The 13,895-nt window shown below is 36.1% G+C and overlaps 2 protein-coding genes across 2 annotated transcripts in view; one reads left to right on the plus strand and one right to left on the minus strand.

Annotated features, from left to right (window-relative positions):
* Window positions 1-7,603, minus strand: part of ndel1b (nudE neurodevelopment protein 1-like 1b) — a gene marked incomplete in the record, with an annotated part of 29,131 nt that extends 21,528 nt beyond the window's left edge. The window contains 1 exon segment of the mRNA NM_201307.2: window positions 7,526-7,603.
* Window positions 7,604-9,003: 1,400 nt separating this feature from the next.
* Window positions 9,004-12,236, plus strand: LOC101886437 (RING finger protein 222). Its single transcript, XM_068218116.2, has one exon. It carries the CDS (start codon window positions 9,123-9,125, stop codon window positions 9,720-9,722), a length of 600 nt encoding a protein of 199 aa, XP_068074217.2. The 5' UTR covers window positions 9,004-9,122; the 3' UTR covers window positions 9,723-12,236.
* The last annotated feature ends 1,659 nt before the right edge of the window (window positions 12,237-13,895 follow it).

Below are 13,895 nucleotides of genomic sequence, written 5' to 3' on the forward strand. Positions count from 1 at the left end.
AAGCCTCAGTTTGGTGCAGTGTTATCATTATACAAAAATCAAGAAAATCTTTGGATTTATGTGACTCATAGAATATGTAGACAATTTTAAAAACTGATATTATATAAGAACTATAAATAACTGTGATTTTCCAAATGGAAAAAAGTTGGTTTGTTGGTTGTACACTAAATCATCAATAGCCTATTTGTTGAAATTATAACGCGATCAGCATCAGCTGAAGAGGCGATCAGCATCAGCTCTGGTTTAAATATTAACTTATCTGTGTCAAACTGTGACCAGAATTCTCCTTCTTTCATTTTGCTTCTTTGGTAAAATATGTCTGTAGGCAGGCATGTTTGCATGTGTTAGTGTCCCGAGAGTTACTAAATATGTGTTGCACATTTAGGGGTCAATCACAAAGAGCATGCGTCTTTAGCTGCAAAAACGCAAGGAGCACCTCCGTCTTTATGCCGACAAAGGAAAAAAAAAGGGGCAGTGTTTTTTTGTATATCATTAGCAAACAACTGAATCAGCTGATCCCATATTGTGCGCGAGTCATGTTGCTGTCAATGTTATAATTGTAGTTTTTAATAATATTGTGATATTCAAGATCTGTAAAGTTTTACGGCTTTAGATAACTTGAAACAGCAACCACAAGTCTCTCCGCCATCATTAAACTTTCGCCATAGTCGCCTTGAAAACACAAACCCTGCTGTCGCCTTGAAAACACAAACCTCAACAGAAACACGACTGACGTAACACGCTTTTTCAGCTTGAGCACACAACGCGCAACGGCAAAACGTGAGGCGGCCAGGGCGCATAAGCAGCGCGCAAAACACTCGCAGCCATTAGTGAACCATTCAAAAGATGCGCCTCTCAATGTAAAAAGCATGTTTGCTGTGATCGGCCCTCTTATGCAACCAAACTTTAAAAATACATAAACTAATATTTTTTAATCATTTAATTAATTGGTTACCAACAAACCCTTTCGGTTAACGGTTAATCAATTATTTTGGGAATCCCTATTTAAACCGCATACGCAGGCTCTTAATTTTTATTTTTTTTTATATTAACTTCCGGCCACACGCCAGAGATCCAGCACGGTGCCGTAATACTTTAAGTCCTGTTATTATTTACCCAAAAAATAGCAATTAGCAATGTAGCATTACGGACATATGTATATCGATATAGTGTTTCTGGAGAAAATATTGCAATATTACACTGTATGAATATTTTCCCTCACCACAACTTATTTCAGTATTAAATTCAACCAAAACTCTGAAGCTTCAACAGGTTTTTAAATATATAATCCATATGCTGAATCACTAGGAACTCTCTTCTCAATCCCTCCCTACTCTAGCTTGTATTTTCTAACAATGTCAGAAACATTGTGTTATTAGCACTGACGAGATTACTGCCTCTCTGCGATGAATCACTTGATGTTTTCCATATTTTCTAATGCCTATTTCACTCTACAGGATTTTAAGCCCGATTTAGGCTCGCCGACAGATCGGGCTGTAATTGGGAGAATTCTACTAATGCTTGGTGTAGCTGGATTTTTGCTTTAAGCTGCTATCGCGGTACAGGTAAACAATGCGTGAGTCTGTTGTGAATCCTCTTCTCATCATTTATCACATCTTGTGCCAAATTAGTGTAATAGCTTCATTGCTCATCAGTAGCACCACTCACCACAAATTAAAGATTTACCATTTTTGGTTGAATTACGCCATTCTAAAAACTCCTTTTGAGGTCTGTAAAAATAATATAATTTATAAATTATAATTAAATATATAATAATAATTAATTAAATTAAAAATAAATAAAGTAGAAAATAATTTTCAGTTTAGTATGAAGCCATTATAAAGCTCAAAGGTGCAACCATTTATTATAGAAGCAAGACAGAGCAGCTCTTCCACATATTAAAAGCGTGCTCAGACTGAGAATAATGGCTACAGAGTTTGTCCTTTTAAAAACATTAAGCACTCTTGGTTGTTAACGTCTCTGTATAACTCAAGCCTGACACTTTCAATTCAATTTCCTCATCCTTCTCTTGTTTTGGGAGTCCGAACATCATTTATTTGATCCAGTGTTTTCTGAAACTTTCAATTAATTCATTCTAAATTTGTGTGCAGTTACTCATTAAATCTAATGTGATGAAGAGCTGCAAACTGAAGCAATCCATTTGGTTTAGCCCTGGGTTAGCCTCTTTCTGTGACCCAGCTAGAAGCAGACAAACCTGTCCACCTCCAACAGTCAGAAATATTCCACACATTTCTGAATTCTCCAGATTCTTGTCCAGATTCTCAGGAGTGTCACATGTCATGAGCCAGCACCTTCTGCTGTTGAGGGATTATTCACACCAACTGACAAGCTAAGGGCCAGTTTACATCTGTTTTTAAACATGCATTCATGAGTCTCTTGTGATCACTTAATTTCAGATTTTAAAACTATTCTCTATTGTTTTGTCCCAATATACAGTACATCTCTTTTGCAAAATAACTCATTAAACATACAAACTTATCTAATCACAGTAATAAACTTTCTTGTTGCAAAAGCTGAAGCTTTTATCACATATGTTATTCACAATATTGACTTAAGCTGCAAAAAAAGGTATTTTAACAGTTATAGCAACAAAAAATACTTTGTGTATTGATATATTGCCGCAAATATCAATAAGTCATCACAGAATTAGTTAGATAGTGGTTTCTGATTATTGTTAGTCCTGATTGTTGTCTTTAAATACAATAAATCCTTTATTATATATTTTGCAGTGGTGCCCATTCATTTTTGGTTTATGCTGCAATTTTTTTTAAGTGTTACCCAGTAAAAGAGTTAATTTTGATCCCTGCACATGCTCTCCCCCTCACGCTCTCCCCAAATAAAGTTCAACATAAAATTACGTAAAATGTTGTCAAATACCTGTATGTAGACAGCATAAACAGGCAGTTGCGAGAGGAAACCAGACACAACCATTTATAGTCTCCTTGCTACCTTACTATGCTAACATTATTTAAATAATAAAACCACAATCAGATTATGACGAATGTCATAATGAGCATGAACTAAGAAATTTACATCAACTTAGACTAAAGTTCTAGTTTAAATTAGTTTAGTTAAATGAACTACTAAATATTGAAGCATAATTCCACAGCTTTCATGTATGTTTATAAATGGTCACACAGGATTTTCAATTATAACAAAATGTTTGTTTCAGCATGTAGCATAGCAGATTAGCATGTGAAAATGTTAATGTTTGAACTATTAAGCTAATCTGCAAATGTAAACTGAATGTTCAAAACCATCCTAAAAATGTAAATAATAAATAATTATTAGCTGTATTTTAAATTTCAATATATTATAATAATAAACATGCATAATATTGATATGTATTATCACACATTACATGGTTAAAAACCCAAATGTGTTTTAAACTTGATCTGTTGGTCGAAAGTGGAGAAACAAAGCATTTCAGACATGTTTCTCCACAGACCTTGTATTTAGCATTGTCCAGTTTTGAAAGATTGAAAAAAAAAAAAAAAAAAAACACTATACACCACTACACTACTTTTAGCTGACAGAGAATACTAGGTGTTTTTTTGTAAATAAAAAAGTTATTTTCAGTTACTTTTAAAGTTTTTAGTATTAGCATCATGGTATATAATTTAGGTAACGTGTCAAAGTCAAAACTTAAATATTGTGACAACACTAGTAAATAGATCTATAAAGATCAGCAGTTCTCTACCAGGAGGATCATCTGGGATTTGCTCTCCCGAGGGCTGTTGTCATTTCAATTGTGGTCCTTTATAATGTCTTAGGCCACCATGCCCAGTTCCTCACCCCTCCCAAACTGACTCCTGACGGTGAGGCCATCTGTCCGGCCACAGAGCGCCTGTCCCGCACCACAGGACAGTGGGATGGTTCCTGTCTAATGCAATGTTTTCCGCAATGCAACTTACGCTGACTACACACAGTCAGAGGCACAGGGCAAAGGCCAGGTTTTTTTTTTTCTTCTGTTTTCTTTCCAAGAATGACATGATTTCCAAAAAACACAATCCAGCACACAATGTCATGCTGAGAATTACAATGTAAACAGGTGTCATATCCTCAACAACCTAGTGACATAAGCAGTACAACTACTGAAGATAGCGGATTTAAAGCAGTGTTTAAATAGGCTAACTTTTAGTGACCTGCAGTTGAATACAGAATTATTCGCCCCCCTCTGTTTATTCCCCCCCCCCCCCTAATTTCTGTTTAATAGAGAGAAGATTTCTTAAACACATTTGTAAACATAATAGTTTTAATTACTCATCTCTAATAACCGATTTATTTTATCTGAAAGTGACATTTAAAGGCTTTACTAGGTTAATTAGGTTAACTAGGCAGGTTAGGGTAATTAGGCAAGTTATTGTATAACGATGGTTTGTTCTGTAGATTATCGAGAAAAAAAAATAGCTTAAAGGGAATAATTTTTTCCTTAAAAGGGTGTTTAAAAAAATTCAAAACTGCTTTAATTGTAGCCAAAATAAAACAAATAAGATTTTGTCTAGAAGAAAAAAAAATATTATCATACATATTGTAAATATGTGATGATGAATTACATTTATTTGATTCATTGGTTTATCTAGATTTGATCAATCAGATAGGGTCTTACTGTTTTTATTCTCTACTCCTCTGCAGTTGCTGTTCTGCTATTGGCACAAAGATGAACCCAGAGCTAAAATAAATACTAATATCAGGAATCGAGAAAAAAGGAAAATGATGACAGGCAATTAAAGGGTTTTCAAACACTCATAATGCTTTAAAGGCTTTATGTTCGCACCTTGACACAGTTTTTTTTTTATTCTGGATTAGAATTAATTACATCTAAAATGTAATTTAACAAGCGAGGTGGTCGTTTGAGCCTCGGATGGGTCAGTTTGCATTTCTGTGTGGAGTTTGCATGTTCTCCAAAGACATACGACACAGGTGAATTGGGCAAGCTAAAATAGTCCGTAGTGTATGTGTGTGAATGTGTTTCCCAGTGATGGGTTGCAAATGAAAGGGTTAAGTTGGATAAGTTGCCGGTTCATTCTGCTGTTGCAGCACCTAGATTAATAACCGGACAGAGCCAAAAAGAAAATGAAAGAATGAATGAATGTAATTTAACTATCTCATTTAACAACATAACTTATAACAACAGCATTTTTCTAAGGGAATGTTCATTATAGCAATATTCAACAACATCATATTTTAATAGTATCATAAAACTCTACTTTGGAACAAAGTAAACAAACTCTGGAATATTATATTTAGATATGATGACAGTGTAAATGTAAACTGTAGCTACACCCCTACAAATGTAAACTGTCATTTTAAATACAACGACATCGATTGTGAAACAAGCAGCTAAAAATTTTATATGTTTTACAAGATATTGTAAGCGGTGCTTCCCAAACCAAAATGATGCGTACTGGCGTCATTTGCGTCTATGACGTTTCCAGGAGATGAACAGCTGAGTTCAATTTGTAATGAGTCCAAGCCTTTAAAAGCGATTGTAGTTTCTGGGTCAGGAGGGGGTTTTTCTTGGTTTTTGATTGCAGGTGCTGCTGAGCCGCTGGCCAAGGCTATCGTGCCGGGACGTGGGCATGATGTTGTGTGCGAGCGAATGACTGGGAGGGATAATTGGTAGTGCTGGGGTTTCCCCGGACTAAAGTTTCGGCGGCCGCTGTTGACTTCCAATCGCTGTATCCCACGTCCGGTAGCGGGTAAGCGGGCCAGCAGCACAATACTGTTGCGGGGTGTGTGTATTGCATTTTGTTCGCCGGGAGTTTGAGTGAGTTTGATTGCTCCCGGCGCTTGTACTCTGTCTGTTTGTGTGTGTGTGTGTGTGTGTGTGTGTGTGTGTGTGTGTGTGTGTGTGTGTGTGTGTGTGTGTGTGTGTGTGCGTACGTGCGTGTGATGGGGATGAGCGCAGGCTAGCATCACGCTCCATACAGGAAATGTTAAATGACGACGGCTTGATATTTAGCTGGAGTGGTATTGATGGTAGCTTATGATTTGATTGCTGTGTGGAGTCTATTTATGGGTGTTATTTATACATTTATATTTATGAGATTTACTGTGTGGTGTATTACAACTCTGGGTTGATGTGAAATTATGATGTTGCACAATTACGGTTGATACCCCTTGTTAAATGCCTTGTGGTGGTCATTTTACTTGCCTTACCTAATCATTTTTATGCAGTCCGCTAACAATCTTTACATCATTAACTTTGTGTCCTTTTGATCCCCTACCTGCTGCTCCCCTTGTGTGGAATTTTAATCTTTAAGATTATTGTATAAAATAAAGTGAAACTAGTATTTAAATTAATTGAGTGTTTGACATTTGCTTGATTATTGTGGCCCAAAATAAATACTGTATTTTGTCCAGCAAAGAACTTGTGTTGTGTGTGTGAATACTTTATGCCCTTTTTGGGAGGGTTACAATATGTTAGAAACTGGTAGTCACTGACATTGAGGTAAAGTTGGTTTTATATTCACACATTCATTCAACAACTTGTGGCACGCTTCCTATATAATTTACCACGGCACTTTAATTTACAGTCTGAAATAACCTGCAAGTGTGACTTGAAAACAACACTGTTTGACTGTGAACAATGTTGTACTTTAATAGTCATTGGCTGCTAAGATGACTTCGCTGTTTAGAGTTTGCAAATAATACTTTTAAGAAATTATATTATTAACAGAAAAGTCAGAATGCGTAAAAATAAAACCAACTTTACCTCAATGTCACAGACTACTACAGCATTTTAGGATGTAAATGGCTACCAGTTTCCAACATTTTTCAAATTAACTCATTTTTTTGCGTTTAAAAACAGAAACTCATAGTTAGATTTTTTTAGTAAATTTGACCTTTTTGGTGAACTAGTCCATCGACAGTAAGACAAATGACAACAGATGAAAATACCTGTCTGTTCAAAGCAAAAAATTCAAAGACCATCCTAATATATTTGTATTAAATGTGTAGACCGTCACGCAGCGTCTGTTTGCCAAGATTTAAGACGTAAGAGCAATTACGTCAGATGACCAATTCAGAACACGACCAGGGATCATCCTTCAAAGTAAAAACATCACGAGGACCAAATATAACACTGAACATTAAGCAATAAATCTGTCCAGTAAACTACTGTAACAGAAATCGTTAAAAAAAACCCGCACGTGATTATATCATGTTGATGTTTTCTCGGCAGGCCAGCGGATGTGATCAACATTAAAAGATAAAAGTCGTTATCGAGTCAATTTTTTTTAAAATGATCACTATCGGAAACATAATAAACGTCGGTGTTAATTCCTCGTTATGAACAGATTTTTAAAGGCATTTTGGCTTTGTGCCAGCAGAAAACACCGGCACATGAAAAATCAGCTCTCGCCAACTGTTGGTCCTTACTGGCCAGATAAAAAAATGACAGCTTAACATAACAGTTAAAATGGAACGGTTTACATTTTACGAGCCTCCCAATGAACACAGCGTGTTAAATAATCAATAAAGTGTCAAACCCCAACGTTACCTTCTCATGTCCTTTTCAGAGCTCGGTGGACAGGCTCAGTTTCTCCCCTGCTCTCGAGCGGTGGCTGACAGAAATGCCAACGCGACTCCACTGATTTCCCTCTTCAGCTTCCGGTAAGATGACGACACCGCGTCTATGCGTCATTTAACGTCAGCGAAACCCTTGCGAAGCACGTTCTTATTATTTTGTACAATCTATGATTATGTTACTGCAAGGTTCATGTAAACGGAGACCATCAGCTAATAAGGATAAACAAGAAAAAGATTGGCAACTCGTCGTGAGCCGTAATTGATCAAATATACTTTATAAATAAAGCCACACGGTGGCGCGTCAGGTCTCCAGTAACGTTAGTAAAATATTTACTGTATCCGCCAAGATTTTATTAGACTGAGATTAATTCATTCATTTCTTTTCGGCTTAATCCCTTTATTAATCCGGTGTCAGCACAGCGGAATGAACTGCCAACTTATACAGCATGTTTTTACACAACGGATGCCCTTCCAGCCGCAACCCATCTATGGAAAACAACCATTCACACTTATACACTACAGACAATTTAGCTCACCCAATTCACTTGTACCGCATGTCTTTGGACTCTGGGGGAAACCGGAGCACCCGGAGGAAACCCACGAGAACGCAGGGAGAACATGCAAACTCCTCACAGAAACGCCAACTGACTCATCCGAGGCTCGAACCTGCGACCTCCTTGCTGTGTAACAGCACTACCTACTGCGCCACTGCATTATCATCATCATCATCATCACAATCATGATCATCTTCATCATAATAGGGTCTAATAATACTAATAATAATGATAATAATAATAATAATAATCATCCTCCATCATAATAGGGTCTAATAATACTAATAATAATGATAATAATAATAATAATAATATAATAATCATCATCATCAAATAATAAGGTTTAAGATTATAATAACAACAACAACAATAATAATAAAAATAATAATAATAACCCTTATCATCATATTAATCATAATTGAAAAAGATAAATTGGCCGAAGTGTGTGTGAAAGGGTGTGTATGGGTGTTTCCCCAGTGCTGGGTTGCGGCTGAAATGGCATTTGCTGCGTTAAACTAAGCCGGAAAGAAAATGAATGAATGAATAATAATAATAATAATAATAATAATAATAATAATAATAATAATTTAACAAAAATAATATTAGCCTAATATTATTATTTTTGTTATATTATTATTATTATGATTGTTATTATTATCATTATAGGCTACATGACACTTAAAGTAGTAGAAATGCGGTTCGTTTACAACAGAACTTTTTCCAGTTCTCTCTCTCTCTCTCTCTCTCTCTCTCTCTCTCTCTCTCTCTCTCTCTCTCTCTCTCTCTCTCTCTCTCTCTCTCAACAGATCTAGTTTTTCAACATTTTCTTTGTGTGACAATGGCCGTGTCGTCACTATCGTCTGCTTGTCATCTTAAGGGAGTATCAGTTACCTGCGCCAGAGTGTTTGTGTGTGTTTCCGCGGGCTGTTGTTGTTTATTAACCGCGCGCTGCGGCATCTCAAATCCAGCTGATCGAGCGCATCCAGGCGGGGAGTTCTTTACCCGTAGACAGGCATGGATGAGGAGGCTCAGGACAGCGAGTGTCCCGTCTGCTACGAGAGCTTCTCGGACAGCGCCAGGACGCTCAGTTGCGGTCATCACTTCTGCCATGACTGCTTAGTGCGAACATTAGTGAACACCAGCCTGAACGGGACTAATAAACGGGACAACATCATCTGTCCCGTCTGCAGACACCTGACATTCATCACAAAGCAGCACGGATTTACAGTTTCAACCACAGAATCCAAAAGACTTGGAAAGACTTTGGAAGTGCCATCAGTGCCCACTCCTGAATTCCCCAGGAACACTGCTGGGTCTCATACCGGAGGTCTGGAGTGTATCTGCTGGTGTCTAAGGAGGATTTCATGTAGACTGTGTAGACGACAACTGGTCTGTCCTAAAGACGCCTCAGAGGTGTTTATTATAAGTGAATTGGGACGACCCATGGCAGAAGGGGACATTATCGACAATGGGACGACGTCAGGGACACAGCAGGACTACAGCAGCAATGGACAGAGGTTTTGCACCATCTCCTGCTGGCTTCTCGTCCTAATGATCTCTTTCACATTACTGGCGCTGGTGGCTGCCACTCTTCCATGGGTTTTGTTGGCGTAAAGAGTCCAGAACTGCCCATGTGGACCAATTTAAAGGGATTAATCAAGCAAAAATGAAAAATATGTCATTACTCACCATGTTTGAAACCTGAGTTTTTTTCAGATGTTTCAAAAAATGTTGGTTGGCTTCCAGAGTACTTTTTGTTTTACTATTGATATCGATGGGTGCCAGCAACCAGCATTTGTTAAAATATAATATTTTGTGTTCAGCTGAAGAAAGAAACTCAAATAGGTGTAAAACTAAGAGTATATGATGAGGTGATATACGTTTTTGGATAACTATCTCTTTAAAAGTACAGTAGTATATATTAACACACACTCTCTCAGGTGTCACTGGAAAAAGAAATGTATCGACTGGTTTCGCAAGTCACAATGAATGTTTTATGAAGAACAGGCGGTTATTTTGCGACCAGTTCCGAGGCTTGTTCTGGCTTGTCTTTGGGGAGGGGGAGACTTGTGGAAGTTATGAAACAAACACAAATGGATAGTTTCACTGTATGGATGAATAGAGAGATCTTGAGATTGACACTTGCAGTTACTGTGAGGAAACAGAGTGGTTTAAACTTGGAGAAGCTAAGATGAGACCGTCTGGTGTCACTCGATCTTGGAGAAACACTGTGGGATCGGATTTCATTTGCTATGGACACTGACGTTTGAGAATGGAGAAAGGGAAGGGTGTCATGAGGCTTCACTTTGGTTTTTTGTTTTCTTCAGCTCGCATTGCCTGGAAGGATCAATACACACCCTCGCTCGTCCAGAAATTCTTGTCACACAGGCTAGCAAGCTAGTTTCAGCCCAGAAATGATTAATACCTCACATTCTGCGCAAGTTAACACTGATGACTTGATTGGAGTGTGCTTCTGTGACATACTTGAGGAGGAATGCTTAGAAATCTCCTGCTTTAGGAGAAGTCCGATAATTGACTGGAGTTTTATTGCTCTGTGTGATGACCAATGGATCTCTCAGGTTTAATTTTGAGGTTGTCTCAGATGTTTTCTTTGGTCATAAAGCTTATCAGGAGAAATGTTATTAAGGTGCAGTCACCGTTACTCTGTTTTTTGTGAATATTCTGGTGGAATTCAGAAGCTTGCAGAAAAGCCTATTTAATTTCCATCGTTTTATTTCTTCGCTTGTTCCAGACTGTTTTTTTCCCATTCATTTTTTTTTATTTGTGGCCTTGGAGCACAAAACTAGTCAAAAGTAGGGGAGCGCGGCGCACAAAGTAACGCGGGTTTAAATGTAACACAGAGTTTTAAGGTATTTGCTTAAGGTTAACCATGACATGCTTCCGAGGTTTTCACCACAGTGTCAGCAGACATATTCCTGCCAATTATTGAAAAAAATTTGGCAAAATTTGCATGAGGAACACAGGAGAAACCATTTTTACAGAATAAAAGGATTTTTTTTGTTATAGAGTTGATATTTTTTTTATTTTTAAAAAAAATCTGTGAAAGAGTGATAGTAAAATCTGATACTGTTGTGATCACCGTCTTCTTGACTAAAAGATGAAACCATTTTGAAAGACGTAAGAAGTAACTGCTAGCCAGTTTTGAGGAAAAAATGACACAGCGGGGTTAGTTAGAACAGGGTGTTACAATTAAGCCACATGTTGGACGCCAACTAACAAAATATTTTTGGGAATTTTGAGTGTAATGTTGAGAACTTTTAAATAAAAATGTTTTTGTAAATAGAAAATATTGTTTTATTAGAAAAATATATATATATTTTATTGCTAATAATGCAAATAAATGCATTTTATAATAATGGATAAATGGATAATAATGCAAATAGATTCGTCTGTGTTCATCCAATAACCAAATAAATACATAAACATACTGCGCTATGTAGAATAAAAAAGAAATGAGCCAGGTACTAAGGAAATATAGCTACTATTTAAAGTAAACTGAATTGAAATTAATTGTGCGAAATCTGCCCGTATAAGCATGTGATACAACTAACCCAAGGTGCCCTTGGGTTAAAAAAAAAACTTGCAACTTGCCCTGCAGGTGGGGTAAGTTGTAACATTTTTACTCCTGGGACTTTTGGCAATACTGCACAGAAACCATAGGTCTGGCGATCATAATTCCAGTGCTCATTTGTAAGAGAGGCTTGTGTGTTGTTGGTATAAAAATATGGTTTGTCTAACCCAATTACTTTATTCATTATTTGACCAAAACCAAAAAGTGTTACTTTGTGCCCTGCTCTCCCCTACCTTTTTTGTTGTTGTTGACAGTAGAAATATTTGATAATCTGAAATCTGAGGTTTCAAAAACAATCAAAATAATGAGAAAATCACCTTTAAAGTTGTTCGAATTGAGTTAAGCAATGCATATTAGCAGACAGCTAGCTCACAGTACACTGTAAAACCCAAACAGTAACTCAAACCATTTGAGGAAACCAATTGTAACAAACCATTTAAGTTCAAAAAGTAATCATGTGTACTGTAAACTTAATTCATTTGGGTACACCAAGCAATATGAGCACAGTAAAACCCAATAAATTAAGAGAACTCAAACCAACTGAGTACTGTAAAACCCAATAAGTTAAGGCAACTCAAATCATTTGAGGAAACCGATTGCTACAAACCATTTGAGTAAAAAAAAAAATGTATATGAATACTGTGAACTTACTCTATTTAGGTTGAAGTAATGAGGTATTTCATTACCTCATTACCTTCAACACTGTGTTCAAAACTCTTTTCAAACGAGTAGAATTAACTTTCAGTCAATTTTGAGTTAACTACATTCGTTTAATTTGTTTAAGTTGAATGTTGGGTTCAGTGTTGGAAATTTCCAAAATCTCTTCATGAAATATGATCTTATACTGTACTCAATATTGTAATCACCTTTAAAGTTGTGCGAATTAAGTTGTTAGCAATGCATATCAGCAGACAGCTAGCTCAGTAGGAAATTTACAAAATGCCTTCAAGCTTGATGATTTTTAGCAAAAGGCACAAAAATCTATTTTTGACCCACACAATGTATTTTTGGCTATTCCACAAATATACCTGTGAAACATAAGACCAGTTTTGTGGTCCAGGGTCACATATGGACTTCAAAAGTCCTTGTTAAATCATAAAATAGCAATAGCATCATGATTAATGTAGTTTGTTTACTAAATATTTTACACTATTTCCACTATAAAACTCTACAAAGTTGAACTAATTTGAACAAATGCATTTAACAAAACCGCACAACAAACACCGATTAACAATCTGGGGTGCGTTTCCCAAACAACAACGTAACTCGAGGCTGAACTATCATAGTATGATGCATCGTCTGGGAAAAGAACGATGCAGTGATGAGTGTTTTCAAAAACCTGTAGTTTCTCTGTCGCAGATCCATCGTTTGAACCCATTAGTTATAATGTAAAACGCCCAAAATGATGTTATAAACGGGGTAGAGTAACAACTTCTTTAGAAAAGAACCCTATAATTTTTTGTGCAGATTATATTGTTTCATTAGGACATTATATGCTATTCTAAAACATAAAATCATTTCCAAAAGCTAACAAGTATTCTAATATAATATATCAATCATATATGAAATATATAATGAGACTATTTATTAAGAAATTAAATCTAATATTTATTATTTATTAATTAATGAAAAAAAATGTATAGTAGGTTATTTATTAAGTTTCTGTACTGTATATGACATAGGCCTGTTGGTTAAAGCATATGCAGTGGTTTACATGTGTCAAATTGTAAAAGTAGACTATTACAAAAAAAACAACAAAAAAAAAAACCCCAATATCCTACATAATAATAATAATAATTATTATTATTAATAATAATTATGTAGGATATTGTTTTTTTTTTTTGTAATAGTCTACTACAATTTGACACATGTGAACCACTGCATATGCTTTAACCAACAGGTCTATGTCATATACAGTACAGATACTTAATAAATAACCTACTATAAATTAAGACCATTAAAATATGCTGTTTTTATATTTTCAAAAGCTTTTAGTAACATAAATTACACTTTTAAATAATAGGTCTTTCGCCATGAGCCACGACAGTTTTCCAAATGGCATCAATGTTTTCTATGTGCACTGCGTAGGGAGCGTAGTTGTAAACATGTAGATCGCTAAAACTAAACTGTAAAAATGCTTTGAAAGCAAACTACAATTAAGAGTGATGACTTTAATACTTTATTTGACATAATTT

Source organism: Danio rerio, chromosome 3, assembly GCF_049306965.1.
Source record: "Danio rerio strain Tuebingen ecotype United States chromosome 3, GRCz12tu, whole genome shotgun sequence".
Taxonomy (NCBI): Eukaryota; Metazoa; Chordata; class Actinopteri; order Cypriniformes; family Danionidae; genus Danio; species Danio rerio.

Bases quoted from the DNA above. Each gene is read 5' to 3' on its own strand.
- LOC101886437 (XM_068218116.2), top strand. From the start codon at position 9,123: ATGGATGAGGAGGCTCAGGACAGCGAGTGTCCCGTCTGCTACGAGAGC.